At 43.9% G+C, this 19,511-nt stretch overlaps 1 protein-coding gene across 6 annotated transcripts in view; it reads right to left on the bottom strand.

Annotated features, from left to right (window-relative positions):
• GLIS2 (GLIS family zinc finger 2) overlaps window positions 1–19,511 on the bottom strand; it is an 88,672-nt gene that overhangs the window by 31,730 nt on the left and 37,431 nt on the right. For 3 of the 6 annotated variants that reach the window (XM_089683398.1, XM_089683393.1, XM_089683374.1), the window contains 2 exons: window positions 10,966–11,173; window positions 8,322–8,470 (listed from right to left, as the gene is read on the bottom strand). In XM_089683398.1, the coding sequence (XP_089539524.1) occupies window positions 8,322–8,470; window positions 10,966–11,143 (327 nt within the window). In that variant the 5' untranslated portion in view covers window positions 11,144–11,173. Of the gene's footprint in view, window positions 1–8,321; window positions 8,471–10,965; window positions 11,179–19,511 lie in introns of all 6 variants that reach the window. The other 3 variants (XM_089683386.1, XM_089683382.1, XM_089683365.1) reach the window with 1 other exon arrangement.

The following is a 19,511-nucleotide window of genomic DNA, read 5'->3' on the forward strand; positions in this document are numbered from 1 at the left end:
GAGATCACATCCCCCCTTATGTATTATACATGTTGATCATATCCCCCCTTATGTGTTATACATGTTGATCATATCCCCCCTTATGTGTTATACATGTTGATCATATCCCCCCTTATGTATTATACATGGAGATCATACCCCCCTTATGTATTATACATGGAGATCATATCCCCACCTTATGTATTATACATGGTGATCATATCCCCCTTATGTATTATACATGTTGATCATATCCCCCCTTATGTATTATACATGGAGATCATATCCCCCTTATGTATTTTACATGGAGATCATATCCCCCCTTATGTATTATACATGGAGATCATATCCCCCCTTATGTATTATACATGGAGATCATATCCCCCCTTATGTATTATACATGGAGATCATATCCCCCCTTATGTATTATACATGGAGATCATATCTCCCCTTATGTATTATACATGGTGATCATATCCCCCTTATGTATTATACATGGAGATCATATCCCCCCTTATGTATTATACATGGAGATCATATTCTCACTTATGTATTATACATGGAGATCATATCCCCCCTTATGTATTATACATGGTGATCATATCCCCCCTTATGTATTATACATGGAGATCATATCCCCCTTATGTATTTTACATGGAGATCATATCCCCCTTATGTATTTTACATGGAGATCATATCCCCCCTTATGTATTATACATGGAGATCATATCCCCCCTTATGTATTATACATGGAGATCATATCCCCCCTTATGTATTATACATGGAGATCATATCCCCCCTTATGTATTATACATGGAGATCATATCCCCCCTTATGTATTATACATGGAGATCATATTCTCACTTATGTATTATACATGGAGATCATATCCCCCCTTATGTATTATACATGGTGATCATATCCCCCCTTATGTATTATACATGGAGATCATATCCCCCCTTATGTATTATACATGGAGATCATATCCCCCTTATGTATTATACATGGTGATCATATCCCTCTTATGTATTATACATGGTGATCATATCCCCCCTTATGTATTATACATGGTGATCATATCCCCCTTATGTATTATACATGGAGATCATATCCCCCTTATGTATTATACATGGAGATCATATCCCCCCTTATGTATTATACATGGAGATCATATCCCCCCCTTATGTATTATACATGGTGATCATATCCCCCCTTATGTATTATACATGGAGATCATATCCCCCCTTATGTATTATACATGGAGATCATATCCCCCTTATGTATTATACATGGTGATCATATCCCTCTTATGTATTATACATGGTGATCATATCCCCCTTATGTATTATACATGGAGATCATATTCCCCTTATGTATTATACATGGAGATCATATCCCCCCTTATGTATTATACATGGAGATCATATCCCCCCTTATGTATTATACATGGTGATCATATCCCCCTTATGTATTATACATGGCGATCATATCCCCCCCTTATGTATTATACATGGAGATGATATCCCCCCTTATGTATTATATATGGTGATCATATCCCCCCTTATGTATTATACATGGAGATCATATCCCCCTTATGTATTATATATGGAGATCATATCCCCCCTTATGTATTATACATGGAGATCATATTCTCACTTATGTATTATACATGGAGATCATATCCCCCTTATGTATTATACATGGTGATCATATCCCCCTTTATGTATTATACATGGTGATCATATCCCCCCTTATGTATTATACATGGTGATCATATCCCCCTTTATGTATTATACATGGAGATCATATCCCCCCTTATGTATTATACATGTTGATCATATCCCCCCTTATGTATTATACATGGAGATCCTATCCCCCCTTATGTATTATACATGGAGATCACATCCCCCCTTATGCATTATACATGGAGATCACACCCCCCCTTATGTATTATACATGTTGATCATATCCCCCCTTATGTGTTATACATGTTGATCATATCCCCCCTTATGTGTTATACATGTTGATCATATCCCCCCTTATGTGTTATACATGGAGATCATATCCCCACCTTATGTATTATACATGGTGATCATATCCCCCTTATGTATTATACATGTTGATCATATCCCCCCTTATGTATTATACATGGAGATCATATCCCCCTTATGTATTTTACATGGAGATCATATCCCCCTTATGTATTATACATGGAGATCATATCCCCCCTTATGTATTATACATGGATATCATATCCCCCCTTATGTATTATACATGTTGATCATATCCCCCCTTATGTATTATACATGGTGATCATATCCCCCTTATGTATTATACATGGAGATCATATCCCCCCTTATGTATTTTACATGGAGATCATATCCCCCCTTATGTATTATACATGGAGATCATATTCCCCTTATGTATTATACATGGAGATCATATCCCCACCTTATGTATTATACATGGTGATCATATCCCCCTTATGTATTATACATGTTGATCATATCCCCCCTTATGTATTATACATGGAGATCATATCCCCCTTATGTATTTTACATGGAGATCATATCCCCCTTATGTATTATACATGGAGATCATATCCCCCCTTATGTATTATACATGGATATCATATCCCCCCTTATGTATTATACATGGAGATCATATCCCCCCTTATGTATTATACATGGAGATCATATCCCCCTTATGTATTATACATGGAGATCATATCCCCCCTTATGTATTATACATGGTGATCATATCCCCCTTATGTATTATACATGGTGATCATATCCCCCCTTATGTATTATACATGGAGATCATATCCCCCTTATGTATTATACATGGAGATCATATCCCCCTTATGTATTATACATGGTGATCATATTCCCCCTTATGTATTATACATGGAGATCATATTCCCCTTATGTATTATACATGGAGATCATATCCCCCTTATGTATTATACATGGTGATCATATCCCCCCTTATGTATTATACATGGAGATCATATTCCCCTTATGTATTATACATGGAGATCATATTCCCCTTATGTATTATACATGGAGATCATATCCCCCTTATGTATTATACATGGTGATCATATCCCCCCTTATGTATTATACATGGAGATCATATTCCCCCTGTTAATCTCTTCTCAAGAGAGAACAAATTCAGTTCAGCTAATCTTTAGGCCTCATGCACACTGAGAGTTTTTACAGGTATCAGAATTTTTTTTCTACAGCCAGTAAACCCCCCAGCATGTTATCCTATGTCTCCATGCACACATAGGGTTTTATCAATGTTTTTTGGCAGGGGCATTTTCAGGCTGGAAAAAACCCAGGAATTCGGAGTTTCTAACGCTGAAAAACGTTGCAAAATGCGGCTAACCGGCATTTGAGTTTTTGTGAGCCTCAAGCTTTTGTGGGAGTACAGTTTTGCAAAAAAAAAAACCTGCAAATGCTGAAAACCGCTAAAAATGTGACAAAACTTGCACTGTTAGCACGGCATTCTACAGCTAAAGCTAGTGGCATTTTAATATATACAGTGAGCATGGGCTCTTAATGCTGAGCATGCCCCCTGCAGAGTCAGAGCTCTTTCATCATCACAGAGCCAGTGCTTTGCTGACCACATAGCTATAGATGTGACCCATCAGGGGGTATGTTGCACTTTAGGTCAGTGATGGGGCAGCACAGTGAATAAATGGTTAGCACTTCCGCCTGGCAGTACTAGGATCATTGGTTCAAATACCAACCACAGTACAACCTTCCTGGAGTTTGCATGTTCTCCCTGTGCCTGCGCGGGTTTCCTCCAGGTACTCCGGTTTCCTTCCACACTCCAAAGACATGCTGGTAGGTGAATTGGATCCTGTATAAATTGTCCCTAGTATGTGTATGTATGAATGTGAGTTAGGGACCTTAGATTGTACACCCCTTGAGGGTTAGGGACTGATGTGAATGTATTATATATATGTAAAGTGCTGAGTAAATTGACGCTGCTATAGAAGTATCTGAAATAAATAAATAAATAATCTCTCTGCAGAGGTTTGACTTGCTGCTTACTGAGTCAGAGCTCTGAAATCACAGAGGATAAGTCAGAGCTCTGTGTCTGACTCAGTAGGTGGCATGTCAGACCTCTGCAGAGAGACCACTACTTCCCCATAGAGAGCAATGGATCTTGTCTGCAGCGTCCTGGCAGGGGACAGGTTTTTTTTCCCCTCCGTGGCTGCTTTAGAAAGTAAACTAATTATAATACATTAAACACCCCTTGCTTCGGTCACACCAGTGCGATTTCAGGTGCAATTTGTGAATTGAAATCGCACCTGAAATTCTCTATTCTTCATCTAATGAATGTGAATGGCAGTGTCTTAACATGTGCGATTTGCTGCCGCGCGATTTCTAAAGTAGTTCTTGCATTACTTTTTCTGCAGTTTTGTTACGATTTCACATACATAGGATAGAATGGAAATTAGTGCTGCACCAAAATGAAAATTCTGGTGCCGAAACCGATACCGAAAATTCAGAATGCATGTGGCTGAAAACCGAACCAAAACTGAAATGTCTGCGTATGTGGGGGTGGGGACCAATAGTCCCCTATGTGATAGCATATGAGTGACAAGTCCTCTTTGTAGGGGGGAGGGGGTGGGGGGCAGTGTGTGCAAGGAGGGGGCAGGAGAGGCGCAGTGTATACAGAGAGGCTCCCTCTCTGGCTGTCACTATATGTCGGTGCCGATTTTTAAATGCAATTGCCGGCTTTTTTTTTTTTTTCACTATGGCTCACAGACTTAGCTGTCACTTTCCACGGAGCTAAAGGAAACTTTGTTTCTTTTATCTCCGGAAAGTAAAAGGAAACTTCTTCTTTTAGCTGGGGGGAAAGTGACAGCTAATTCTGTGAGCTATAGTGAAGAAAAAAAAAGCCGGTAATTACATTTAAAAACCGGCACCCACATATACTGACAGCCAGTCACTGTATACACTGCTCCTCTCCTACCCTTCTCAGCGCCCCCCTCACATCTGAAGTACCGGCACCTGTATCGGCTACATTTTTCCTATCAGCAAAATGCCGATAGGGTTACTTCCAGCCAATATGTTTCTGTGCCCGAAATTTCGATGCATCCCTAATGTAAATCGCACTGCAAATTGCATGAAATTGTTGAAAATCTTCACAAATAGCAATAAAGTCTTCAGAAATCACACTGAAAATTGCACACATATCTCGCAATTTTAAATCTCAGCGGCGCGACTGGGGTGTTAATGTACTTGGAATGTATTTCAGTGATTTAAACTAAGAGTTCAATTGGGCTTTAATATATCTATGTGTTGATAAGAGCTCATGAAATGCAATGATGGGACAGGTAATTCGGGATAAAATCACAGACATGAGAACTTGTTAGAGAAGAGAGAACGAAGATATTTCTGGCACGGTCTATGTTTGTATGATGTTTTCTAGCAAGGTTTATGACCTTTAGGAAAACTTCAATAACACTGAAATACAAAATGTGAGTGAAAAATGAAATGAAGAACATTTGTGTGTTGCAAAGCATTGTCTGGTTTGCTGTAACAAAAATTAGGGCCAGTGTCAACAGACTTTTGTTGGTGTCAGAGACGCTTCTAAGCCCCATCAAATCAATGAGAATGCAAAAGCAGCTTGAAGCAGGTTGATGCCAATTTAGAAATGCAAGTCCAATGCACCCAGGGGTGGACTGATAACTCATGGGGCCCCCGGGCAATAAGAGATCAGGGGGCCCCTGTGTCCTTGCCCACACTCAAAAAAACCTATGAAAGATACCAGGGGCTTCTCATGGGGCCCCCTACTGACCCTGGGCCCTCGGGCAGTGGCCGAGTCCCCGAATGGTCAGTCCGCCCCTGAATGCACCTATAAATGAACTATGAATGATGCATCTCAAACTGATGTCAGCTACAAGCAGAATGTATGTACAAGCAAGCAACACAAGCCCAGGCCCATCAACAAAGCCCCTTGGGCCTCCTGCACATGGGCATACTCAAGCGTATACTCGTGCGAGGGCCATGTGTGCCGGCGCGGCGATGCACAGATGTTCCTTGCATCCCAGTGCAGGCAGTCCTATTCATGTCATTTGAGATGCAGCAGCTGCACGGACACAGCCGCTGCTCCCAATCTGACATACGTGCAGGTGCGTGTGTGCGTGTTCGTAAATGCACTCTATCTGCGTTCCGTGACACGCACCCACACGGCTGTTATATTGGGAGCAGCGGCTGTGTCTGTGCAGCCACTGCATCCTAATTGACATTAACGAGACTATCTGCATGGGGATTCACAGAACACCTGTGCATTTCCTTGCGGGCAAACACAGCTCTCGCATGGGCGCATGCTTAAGTACGCCCGTGTGAATGAGACCACACACCTTGACTATACAATCACCTTTAGATTTACTAATAACTTTGTAGATTGTAATGAGTGCAGCCACAAAATGTAAATCTTTTCTTTCAACAATTACAGTATAATTAGCAATTTACAGTATTAAAGTGAAGGCAATTAAAAAAAAATAACAACCCAGTCATACTTACTTGCTCTCTGTGCAATGGTTTTGCACAGAGCAGCCCCAATTCTCCTCTTCTCGGTTGTCGCTCTTGGCCCCTCCCTCCTGCCAAGTGCCCCCAGAACAAGCATCTTGCTACGGGGGCACCCAAGCAGGCTCACTCCCAAGCTACTGCTCTGCATGTCCATTCATACAAATAGCCACAGCTCGGTCTTCCCTCCCTATCCTCATTGGTTCACTGGCTGTGATTGACAGCAGCGGGAATCAATGGCTCTTGCTGCTGTCTCAGCCAATGAGGAGGGAGAGTCCCTGGAGAGCCAAGGCTCTCGTTCACATTGCTGGATCATGATGAGGCTTGGATATGTATTAGGGGGAATTGAGACGGATGCTTCACACAGAAGGGCTTTTATCTTCATGCATAGAATGAATGAAGGTAAAAAACCTTGAGCCTTTAGGACCACTTTAAGCTATATTTGCACTATACTCCAGCGATTCTGAATATGAATATGGCTGACAGGAGAACAAAGTAATAGTTTGCATAGCTCTGCCCATTGTCCTGAAAGGAGGTATAATCCTCTTATATTTGGGATATGTGATGGAATGAGACATGTGAATAGCTTCTTTTCTCAGAAATCTTCACTGTGCTATGCACAAAATCAGTTGGACGGCTTTTTGATCCCTTTAGTCTCTCAATCAGTTTTAAGTGTAAGAGATTTTCATTGATCACAAATCATGGCTGTCACCATGGTAAAGAAATTCAATAAAATGACAACCAAGGAGGATTTTTCTGGGATCTTTTTATTCTACAGCAGTGCCCTCCAAACTGGCCCAGGGCCAGATGTGGCCCTTTGCTTAGCTTTATCCAGCCTTTTGGGCACTATTCTTCCCACTGATGCCAATGATGGGGCACCATTCCTCCCAATGACACCAACAATGGGGCACTATTCTTGCCACTGATACCAATAATGGGGCACTATTCCACCAACTGATGCCAACAATGGGGCACTATTCCTTCCACTGATGCCAATGATGGGGCACTATTCCTCCCACTGACACCAATGATGGGGCACTATTCCTCCCACTGACACCAATGATGGGGCACTATTCCTCCCACTGATACCAATGATGGGGCACTATTCCACCAACTGATGCCAACAATGGGGCACTATTCCTTCCACTGATGCCAATAATGGGGCACTATTCCACCAACTGATACCAACAATGTGGCACTATTCCTCCCACTGATACCAATGATGGGGCACTGTTCCTCTCACTGACATCAACAATGGGGCAGTATTCTTTCCACTGATACCAATGATGGGGTACTATTCCACCAACTGATGCCAACAATGGGGCACTATTCCTTCCACTGATGCCATTGATGGGGCACTATTCCTCCCACTGACACCAATGATGGGGCACTATTCCTCCCACTGACACCAATGATGGGGCACTATTCCACCAACTGATGCCAACAATGGGGCACTATTCCTTCTACTGATGCCAATAATGGGGCACTATTCCACCAACTGATACCAGCAATGGGGCACTATTCCTCCCAATACAACCAATGATAGGGTATTGCTTACTCCCATTGACAGAATGGCTTTTTCTACTCCTACCAGCCACAGTCTGGCCCCCTAAAGTTTGAAGGACAGTATCCAGGCCCTTTGTTTAGAAAGTTTGTAGACTTTCCTGTTCTAAAGTGTAGGTCTACTTTTCTACTGGAAAACCAATTGCACTATGAGACTTAGCGGAAATACAGAAGGTTTCTTTCCTATATGATAGCCACATAATGCACAACAGATATAAGACTGAAACTCACCAGTGGGGTATCCATTCCGGTCATCCTCTCCGGGGACAAGGATGCACGGCTGGGGGAGTCCATCCCAGAAGGTGGAGAGAGGCTAAGGTCCACCACTGGAGGAGAAGAAAAAGGGGAGCTGTCCCCTTCTCGGAAACGAGGCAGGTACCCTGTGAAAATCAAAGCAGAGAGGTGTTAGGCTAGGTTTACACTATTGTGATGCGATTTTGACTTTATTTGCAGTGCGATTATGTAGTGTGACTTAGATGTGACTTTTGTTGCACCTTGGATGTTGTTTGCATATTCTATGCCAAATAGCACTGTAAATCACACCAAAGTAGCACAGGACCCTTTCCCAAAGTCTCATCACAGCTGAGCTCCATTGATGTGAACAGGCACCATTGGAAGCAATGTTATTTCCATTGTCATGCGATTCAGTGCAACCCAAGTCACATCTGAAATTGCATTAGTGTGAACCAGGCCTCAGTGCTGTGTCTGTAGGTGATAAAGTTAGCTCCAGGATCAAAAAAGGTCAAAGGGCTCAAACATACCTTCCTGTTTGAACTAACAATGCTGCTGAAGCTGCACTGAAATCTGAAGCAATGTTGTCAGCCCTACCTTCTCTCCTTTCTGACTATAGAACACCTCCTCCTCTCCACATCTGCTCTGTAATGCAGTAGAGGAGAATGGGGCATGGCTGACAACACTGCTTGGGATCTTACTGTAGATGATGTTCTGTGTTGTCAGCCCCCTAAATGAAGCTAGGCATACACTGGATTTCTGGCAGGATGAATAGGCACTTTTCTGTACTTGCACTGTTTTTAAAGAGACAAAACATGAGTGAATGTGCTTGTATTGTGGAGCTGCTTGCTTAGTGTGCTGCAGCAAATCTCAGGGTTTATTATTCAGCTCCTTCCCTCTTCTGACCTACATTGCCAACCTAGTCTCAATATTTCACCCAAACTGTCCTCTTCACTTCTCCCATGACTTCCTTATCATAGTCTCCTTATCCACTCCTCTAACACTACCCCAATCTATCTGACTTTCTCTTACTCTGTTTGCCATTAGACTATCCCTGAAAAGTCAACTCTTCAGGGAAGCCTATCCTGCCTCCACCTAACACCCGAACTTCTGCTTTTCACTGTCTGTAGTTCTCTGCTTGGATCAGGGATTGAAGCATCACATTGAAATGTTTGAGTCTGAAATTAAGTTTATTCCAAACATAAACATAGTACAAAAGCCAACACATTTCGAGGCTAAACATTGCACCCTTCATCAAGGCTTGTGGAAGATATGAGATAATAAATTAACAGTTTTTTGGGGAATAGTGCATTAACACAGCAACAATCAGCAGTTGGTGTAAATGACCTGTTTGAACAAGCTGCTGAACGTTGCTGTGTTGCTCTTCAAAAGCTCTGATGAAGGGGGATGCTTGGCCCCTGAAACGTGTTGGAGTTTGTATTAAATGTATGTTTGGAAAACATTTCATTTTGTACTTTTTGAGGCTACAAAGCAATTACCTGGTAGGGGTAAGGATATATTGGGCTCATCTGATAGGGGTAAGGATATAGTAGGATTACCTGGTAGGGGTAAGGATATAGTGGGGTCACCCTGAAGGGTACTGATATAGTGGGATCATCTGGTAGGGTAAGGATATAGTGGGATTAACGGATAAAGGTGAGGGTATAGTGGGCTCACTTAGTAGGGGTAAGGATATAGTGGGCTCACCTGGTAGGGGTAAGGGTGTAGTGGGATCATTTCATACAAGTAAGGACGAAAAAGGTGGGGGGTGAGGCTATAGTAGGATCATCTGATAGGGGTAAGGATATAGTGGGCTCACTTGATAGGGGTAAGGATATAGTGGGCTCACCTGATAGGGGTAATGATATAGTGGGATCATCTGGTAGGGTAAGGATATAGTGGGTTTACCTTACCTGGTAGGGGTGAGGGTATAGTGGGCTCACTTGGTAGAGGTAAGGATATAGTGGGCTCACCTGGTAGGGGTAAGGGTTTAGTGGGATCACCTGGTACGGTAAGGATATAGTAGGTTTGCCTGATAGGGGTGAGGATATAGTGGGCTCACTTGGTTGAGGTGAGGATATAATGGGCTCACCTGGTAGGGTGTAGTGGGATCACCTGGTAGGGTAAAGATATAGTGGGTTTACCTGGTAGGGGTAATGGTATAGTGGGCTCACTTGGTAAGGGTAAGGATATATTGGGCTCACCTGATAGAGGTGAGGATATAGTGGGATTATCCGGTAGGGGTGAGGATATAGTGGGCTCACTTGGTTGAGGTGAGGATATAATGGGCTCACCTGGTAGGGTGTAGTGGGATCATCTGGTAGGGTAAGGATATAGTGAGATTAACTAATAGGGTTGAGGGTATAATGGGCTCACCTGGTAGGGGTGAGGATATAGTGGGCTCACCTGGTAGGGGTGAGGATATAGTGGGATCATCCAGTAGGGGTAAGGATATATTGGAATTACCTGGTAGGAGTGAGGGTATAGTGGGCTCACTTGGTAGGGGGTAAGGATATAGTGGGCTCACCTGGTAGGGGTGAGGCTATAGGGACAATCTGTGGGGGTTAGGATAAAGGGAAAGCATTTGTGGGGGTGTGGATATTGACAAATTACCTGACAGGAGTGAGGGTAAATGGGGTATCACCTGGTGGGGGTGAGGAGCAGATGGGAGTAATAACAGTTGTTCCATCATCACGTATCATCAGCTCATGGTGCACTATGCGTTTCTTGGGGCTCCCTCCACTCCGATCTCGCTTCTCACGTGCTGCCCGCAGCTTAGATATACTGAGCTTCAGATCCAGTGGCTCGTCCAGTGAGTGCATGGTCACCAGCTACACCCAGAGCACCCCCAACTGTCCTTGGAGAGAAGAAGAGAATTAGAAACAGCCCAGACAGCTTTACTCCCATCAGACATCTGCAGAGCATTGCATCATTAACCTTTTCCTATCCGCAGATCTACAAAGCATCTCTCCCTGCAGTATCAAGTACAGCCGGCCTAACAGAGAAGCAAGGGTTAAAGATCCTTGTGTGGATCTGTCAGGGAAAGGGTGCAACCAAATGCCACGTGTGGTTTCCTGATGGATAAGGGGGGGGGGGGGGTTCTAGGATACCCCTCTTTTTTAGAGATGTGAGATGCCCCCCCTTCCTAAGGGAATCTGGAGAAGGGAGGGTCACCCAGTTAGTGCCATGTGGGGATAAAGGCGTGTCCCCCCCCCTTTGCGCCACCCCCATCCTGGGCATAGAGCCAGCCACGGCCAGACACTGAGGAATGTTAGAAGGCCTGGGAGCACTGTAGAGTGGAGAGAGAAAAACGGGAGGGTGGAGAGACATGCTGGAGGGGAGGGTGAGAGAGGACACAGAATGGAATGGGGGAAGGACACTGAACCGGAGGGGGAGACTTACAAAGACGACAGAGGAGAATCAGTGGAAGGAGAGGAAAGGAGAGAAGAGAAAGAGATGGCAATCCATGCAGAAGCTAAATAGGTGGCAGGTTGCCGGAGGCTGGGGAAAGCACATGGAAGTGCATAGGAAATGCATAGGGTAGAAAACAACACAATACCATCGTAAAACAACACAATCAACCAAAGAGATGTTAGAGAAAAAAAAAGAACATAACCATCTGTATTAGAAACAGCACTGCCTTCTTGAAACAAAAGGTGATCCCATATCAGCACTTTTATTACAAAACCAAAAATGAGAGGAGCGATATTCATTTAATGGCAGAAATCAAAGACAAGGTTTCAGAATTAGTAGCTGTTGAAATCACCAAATATAACCAGTTTTCACCTTTTTTTTCCAGGTAAATGCAGAACAATGCAGACCAGAACCTGGGCCCAGAACATTTTGTGTCTGTGCTTGCCCCCTCCAATAGATCATGGCACATCTTACATACAGCTGAATAGGGGATGATCCTTCTGCACCCTCGGGTCAGATTGTCCTTAAAACCTGGTTGTGATCCGTTCAGCAATAGTGTGCTGATGAGGAAGAGTGATCACACCACAGATTTCGATTCCTGTATCTATTGGTGGCATTTGGAGGCACGGACACACCTGTGTGTAATACACCTAGTGGTGTTATTCTCTTAACGTGTAATTAACCCTAAAGATTGAAATGCATAAAACAGTATGAAAACTGTATATAGCTCATTCCAGCTGTGTCATTCTTTCAATCTTCTTTTAGTCAGTTTTAATTTTTTTTCTATCCGGTTGTCTCACCAGTTTTTCAAGTACGGGTCCTATGGTGACAACGCTCCTTGAGTGGTTCCCTAAGTAGCATTGATTGCCCTAAGGTTGCATGTTCTCTATGGACTCCAAGCTGACTTTCTGATGCACAGTGCACCAACACTTACAGTTTGGAGTCCACTTGGAACACAAGGATTCATGGGATACCTACTCCATCGCAGCGGGATATGCATGACGACTTTCCAAGCAGATAAGGTAGGTATTGAGGAGACCACACCAGCTGAGGACAGTCTGCAATAGGACAGGAAAAGTCTAGGTCAGTGGTCTCCAAACTGTGGCCCAGGGTCAGATGTGGCCCTTTGCTTGCCTTTACCTGGCCCTTGGAGCATTATTCCACCACCTGACACCAATGATGGGGCCCCATTCCTCCTATTCCTCCCATTAAAACCAATGATGAGGCATTGTATCAGGGCATTTTCTCCTTTCACTGGCCATAGTCCGGCCCTCCTAAAGTCTAAAGGTCAGTAAACTGGTCCTTTGCTTGGAAAGTTTGGAGACCCCTGGTCTAGGTTAAGGTTTAATAAATAATTTAAAGCCTAACTGTACATTTGCATTTTTTCACCAGATCTGTGCAGCAGTTCAGTGTAAAACGACATCTGTGTAGGAGCTTCCTGTAATAAAGATTGGTCTTTCATCTTCAGTGGATGTTAGGGAAAGGAGGTGATGCCTTATGCTCTACAGTTGGTAAATTAGGAAGAGGGGCATTCATACTTCTGCCCCCCCATGGGCCTAAGAGAAGGTGCAGCACTGTAGTTACCTTTCAGATTCTGACTGTTGCTGCACAGTCATTCCATTTATATACATTTCACTTCTAACTCCTTCATAAGTCAGTGTGCCAAAAGACATTGTCCTATGTACATCGGGAGCTGTGCAACTGGTGCTATTCTGACTACGTGTGTCACCACGTCTGCTAATTCATCATAGACAGCAAGTTAGAACAAAGAGCAAACATGACATTCTGCTTGAAACTGGCCAATCGCTGGATCTCTGCAATGTTGTCAAAACGGCGACCTTTGAGCTGGATCTTCATCTTCGGGAAGAGGGCATTTTCAGGGGTTGAGCTCGCTGAAGGTCTTCCCGATCTCTCATCATCTTCCAGTGATGATCGAACGACTCATTGCAGCATCACCGTAAACTTGCCGAACCATGTCAAACGTCTCTGTGGCAGATTTTCCGAGTTTCACACAGAATTTCGCATTTGCTCTTTGTTCTTACTTCCTGTCCATGATGAAACGTGGTAGCGCATATGGTCAGAATAGCACCAGTTGCACAGCTCCTAATGTACGCACGACGATGTCTTCTGGCTCACTGACTTATGAAGGTCAGTGCTCCATCTGATACCGTCTCGTATATCCCTGCTCTTGTAAATGAGGCCTTATAGACTGTGAGAAGAAGCAGAAAAGCAAAACCACTGTGTACAGTAGCACTGCAAAGCAATAAGTAAACCTGTACTGAGTAATCACGGCTACCATATATATATATATATATATTATAAATACAAAAAAAAATTATATATATATATATATATAACAAAACTGTATTAAATTATTTTAAATGTATCATTTATTAAATATTGATTAGAGATCTGCCAGTTTCTTTATTACCAATATTTATATTGTGCAAACATGCAGTAACTGAGTGCAGAGATCAAATCATATTAGTCATTGTAGTGTGAAGAATCTCCCAATCTAATATCACCACCACAGTCATACCCACACTAGGGGTTTGGGGGCAGTGAAAAAGGATTAGACCCTCGGTCAAGTTTTTATTGTTGTGTGTCCTCAGTAAGGAGAATCCCTGTCACTTCATGCCCTAGGGACACCGTTCTCCAAGATAGGAAGCAAAGGGAAATCTCCCCAAAGGACCAAAAAAGCAGACAAAATCAAAAAGGCTTTCTAACTTTTTTTTACAATTTACTAAAAATGTGACAATTTACTGGGAACATGACGGAAGTGAGGCAAAATCTTTTTAATACTGACACAAACAGGGTCCCCTTCGCCACTGTATCCAAAATGGAAAAATGTTTGGCTGCAGTTCAACTTCAGTGCCCCAACTTTTTATAATACTTACCTGTTGGGTGGGCTGTGGCACCCATCTTCTCTCTTTTGCAGATTTACACCAGCTGAATAAAATTCTGCATCTGACATACCAGGAAGTGAGACTCCCACTATGCACAGTGATTGCACTTGCCAGTCGCTACTTTGCCCCTGAACTGTAAGTGACTTAGTGGCCCTGTTGGTGCTGATGGCTCCTATGATGGTGTAGCTCTCCAAAGATCTCTCATGAAGATCAAAGTCACTGCTAAGTATTATACCCATTCTTTTGCAGCATGCCTTTTTGTTAAACATGAACATCAGTCCCAAAAATGTTAATTGAAATATATTCCTTAAAGTGGAGCTCCACCCAAAAGGGAAAGTTCCGCTCTAAGGCCTCCTCCCCCGATCCTGGTGAGGAATTGGCACTTTTAGGACGAGGGGTGGGGCTTCTGATTTTGACAGGTACCCGCTCCCACTTCTGCTCTGACCACCTAGGCAATCAGAAGTTCTCCTTTCCCCCCTCCCTCCTCGAAGTCTTCTGGGACACATGACAGGTCCCAGAAGACTGTGGGACCATTCACAATGTACAATGCGGCTCAAGCATGTGCAGTGGGCACACAGCTGTGAAGCCTCAAGCTGTCACATCGGGGTGACCACAGTTAAGATGCTGGTGCCAAGGACTGAACATGGTCCCCGGAGCCCCCTTGGGATGATCATATTGTGTGCACCAAATATCTTTGAAAATCCTGATATTGCTTTGTAAAAGCAGTGATGACACCATCACCGTGCTGTGCTTTGCCATGGGATTGACCCATCAGGCTGCCTGTAGAAAACTACAGGAGGGAGTGGAGACAAGACCAGCAGTCACCCTGCACAAGAGAGAGCAGCAATGACCGGTCTTTATTCCAGGAACTCCCACACAGAGGTAAAGTCTCACACTGGATCTTTGCACAGAACTGGAAGAAATACACAAAGCCCCCATGATTCATGGTCCACTGCCAGGCTGCATCTTTCCTCCCTCTGGACGTCAAACCATCTGCAGATCCTCTCAACATCTCACAGGGCGCCTAGGCCCCTTGGAAGTCCTGGAACCCCTACAGTGCTGCCCAATCTCCCACAGTTCCCCACAGCCTCCTATAGTGCCGTCCAAACCTACAACAGTGTCCCACAGTGCACCTATTGCCCTTGCAGTGCAAAGTCCAGAGCCTGCTAGAGAGACCCCAGCCCCTCTCAGACACATATCCTCTGCAGTTGCCCCCTGCTCCCTCTAGAACCCTCATTCTTTACAGGGCCACCAGGTCCTGCTGCAGAGTCCTCTAACTCCATCTACAACCCCCACCCTCAGCAGTGACACCCAGCCCCATCCAGAGCCTTCCAGAATTGCAATACATATTTTGCGTTCCCATATTTTTATTTTGTGAGTATAACATTTTCTTGTGTTTCTTTTAGGACATGGAATTTACCAGGCCCTGGTCTCAATAAGGCCGAAAACCACTGATTTAGACAATATTGACTTACACAGAAATTCACCTTTAATTATTACAGTGTTACTAAACCCCGGACCCTGCATTCACTATATCCGGTCTCCCTGGACCCTGCATTCACTATCTCTGATATCCCCGGACCCTGCATTCACTATATCTGGTCTCCCAGGACTCTGCATTCACTATATCTGGTCTCCCCGGACCCTACATTCACTATATCTGATCTCCCTGGACCCTGCATTCACTATATCTGGTCTCCCCGGACCCTCGATTCCCTATATCTGGTCTCCCCGGACCCTGCATTCACTATATCTGGTCTCCCTGGACCCTGCATTCACTATCTCTGATCTCCCAGGACCCTGCATTCACTATATCCGAGTCTCCCCGGACCCTGCATTCACTATATCTGGTCTCCCCGAACCCTGCATTCACTATATCTGGACTCCCAGGACCCTGCATTCACTATATCCGAGTCTCCCCGGACCCTGCATTCACTATATCTGGTCTCCCCGGACCCTGCATTCACTATATCTGGTCTCCCCGGACCCTGCATTCACTATATCTGATCTCCCAGGAGTCTGCATTCACTATATCTGGTCTCCCCGGACCCTGCATTCACTACATCCGGTCTCCCCGGGACCCTGCATTCACTATATCTGGTCTCCCGGACCCTGCATTCACTATATCTGGTCTCCCGGACCCTGCATTCACTATATCCAGTCTCCCCGGACCCTGCATTCACTATATCTGGTCTCCCAGGACCCTGCATTCACTATATCCGGTCTCCCAGGACCCTGCATTCACTACATCCGGTCTCCCCGGACCCTGCATTCACTATATCTGGTCTCCCAGGACCCTGCATTCACTGTATCTGGTCTCCCCGGCAAAGGGGGCAGTGCATGCTATAAATTCTGCAGGGTGCCCAAACTTTAGCAGATGCCATTTTTTTGTTTTCTGTTATTTTGAAAGTGTAAATGATGGAAATAAAATCTAACTTTTGTTGACATATTATAAGAATGTCTAATCTGTAATTTGATGCCTTTTGGAGATTTTTCCATCTTTCCTTGGCTTCTTTATGCACATTAATACAAATTTTTAGCTGGGGTGCCCAAACTTTCGATCCCCACTGTATATATGTGTATAGCACTGTGTTAATTGACAGCGCTATACAAGTACCTGAAATAAATAAACATATGGACATAGAGGATTGCTGTATGAAGTATAAAGAAACCCCTGCTAAGATTGTGCACTAGCACCCTTTGGCTTTTTCTAACTCTGCTAGTCACATTACATTGGAGCTCACCAAAGACAGCAGCAGAGACAGTGTCTGTGGGCTCAGAACCATGTCAAAGTACATGTACACATATGGAGGCTGTAATGCACCCTGGGGTCACTAGCAGACACAGTGACAGTGTGTATCCAGCTGTGACGCAGGAGGGGTAGGCATAAGCGGTGCCAGGAATGACAAGGTAGAACTGGCAAACATGCACTCCAAATATGGAAGATGGTTGTTTATTGTGAACTCTGAAAAATATGGGTCAAAAACAGAGCACTCAAGTTGAAAGAATAGAGATTGCATAGTGCCCATCTTCCCATTTACTGCTTATATCCTGATATAAACACATAAAGGTCTTTATACCTTCCATTATATCTATCCTAAGGCTGGACATGTTTTAAGCCACTTTTGACTCCATCTACCTAAAATCTGAGGTCTCTGTAATGCCCTGCAGCCAGAATCCACATAGCTCCTCATATGTGAAGTGGTTTCCTAAACCTTTGGTATGCAAATTCCTCTCTATGTGCCTGTCTCCATTCAGATCTCAATCCAATCTCTAATCAGATTCCAGCTTTGAGGTTAAGTTTGTGATGAACATCTAAAGCTGGCCATAAATGAATCAAAATTTGACTGGTTCTGCAGGGACCGGATGGATTTCGATCCATCTGTGGCCACCCCAGCTCAACAGAAGTTGATGTAACGATCAACTTTTGTCTAACGGGGTTGTTGGAACAGTTTTCTTGATCAACGGCTGTAGCCAATGATTAGTGAATTCTAACAGTGAAGAGTCCCCGCTGTCAGAATATAATATCTCAGCAGGGAGGATTCCTTTATGTTTCTTGATTGTGTGGATGGGGAAATCCATCTATGGAAAGCCTAAATCAGCATTTATCAAACTTTTTAACATGGAGGAACCTTTGAAAAAATGTTCTAGTCTCAGAGAACCCTTGCTAATAATTGCTTTATCTGCAGCTCAAGATAAGTTATCGTGATGGCAAGTGGTAAGGATGCTTCTTATATGTGTGGTCATTGCTTGCACTGAAGACCGCGCTGGACTGACTGGATCAGCCACTGATTATAGGTGGGTAGATTAGGGAGATGTCCCTCCAGACAGTTGTGCCCAATGGTGGATATTGGCGGCAAACCCTTTTAGGGTTTGAGGTGCTGCCTTTCTGGTATGGTCCTAAGGTCGTTTACACACGTAGACTTGGAATAAAAGGAACGAAGGAGTGCCCGATGTCCAAAGGAATGCACGTTTGATGGTAGATTAAGAGGCATATATTGAGAATAACGACAAGTAAATCAAGCCAATGCGTTTCGGAAGAAAGGACTCTCCCTTCTTCAGGGCTCTTGCTGCATGCTATTACATAGACAATATTCCCACACCGGTTATATATTTACCAGGTTTCGGAGGAAAAACTGACAGAGTGACAACTGTTGTTCCAAGGGCAGCAATGCAAATATAGCCTGGCAAATATATAACCAGCATGGGAATCTTTCCCATTTAATAACGTGCAGCAATAGCCCTGAAGCAAGGAGAGTCCTTTCTCCCGAAACGTGTTGGCTTGATGTACTTGTCATTATTCTCAGTAAATGCCTCTTAATCTACCATCAAACATACATTCTTTTGGACATGTGGCCCTCCTTCTTTCCTATTATTCCAAGTCTATGTGTGATCATTGGGAAGAATCACCCCATTCCATTACAGATAGCTAAAATGATCATTTTTGTCATTGGTAGCTAATTGATAGAATAAACCCTAACAACCTCTAGAGCAGTGGTTCTCAACCTGTGGGTCGCGACCCCTTTGGGGGTCGAACGACCCTTTCACAGGGATCCCCTAAGACCATCAGAAAACACATATTTCCGATGTGTAAAGAGCAGCTACTGTGTAGAAAGCAGCTGCTGTGTTGAAAGCAGCTACTCTGTTAAAAGCAGCTACTGTGTTGAAAGCAGCAGTATTGGAGGTAAAACGACACTCATGAATTATAATTACTGGGTAAATAATTTTATGGTTGGGGGTCACCACAACACGAGGAACTGTATTAAAGGGTCACGGCATTAGGAAGGTTGAGAACCACTGCCCTAGAGGAACCCAAGGGTTCCAAAGAACCCTGGTTGAGAAAGGCTGATCTAAGTACTGATTCCTTCTG

Source organism: Staurois parvus, unplaced genomic scaffold (assembly GCF_062004578.1).
Source record: "Staurois parvus isolate SC_StPar_1 unplaced genomic scaffold, SC_StPar_1.0 ptg000018l, whole genome shotgun sequence".
Taxonomy (NCBI): Eukaryota; Metazoa; Chordata; class Amphibia; order Anura; family Ranidae; genus Staurois; species Staurois parvus.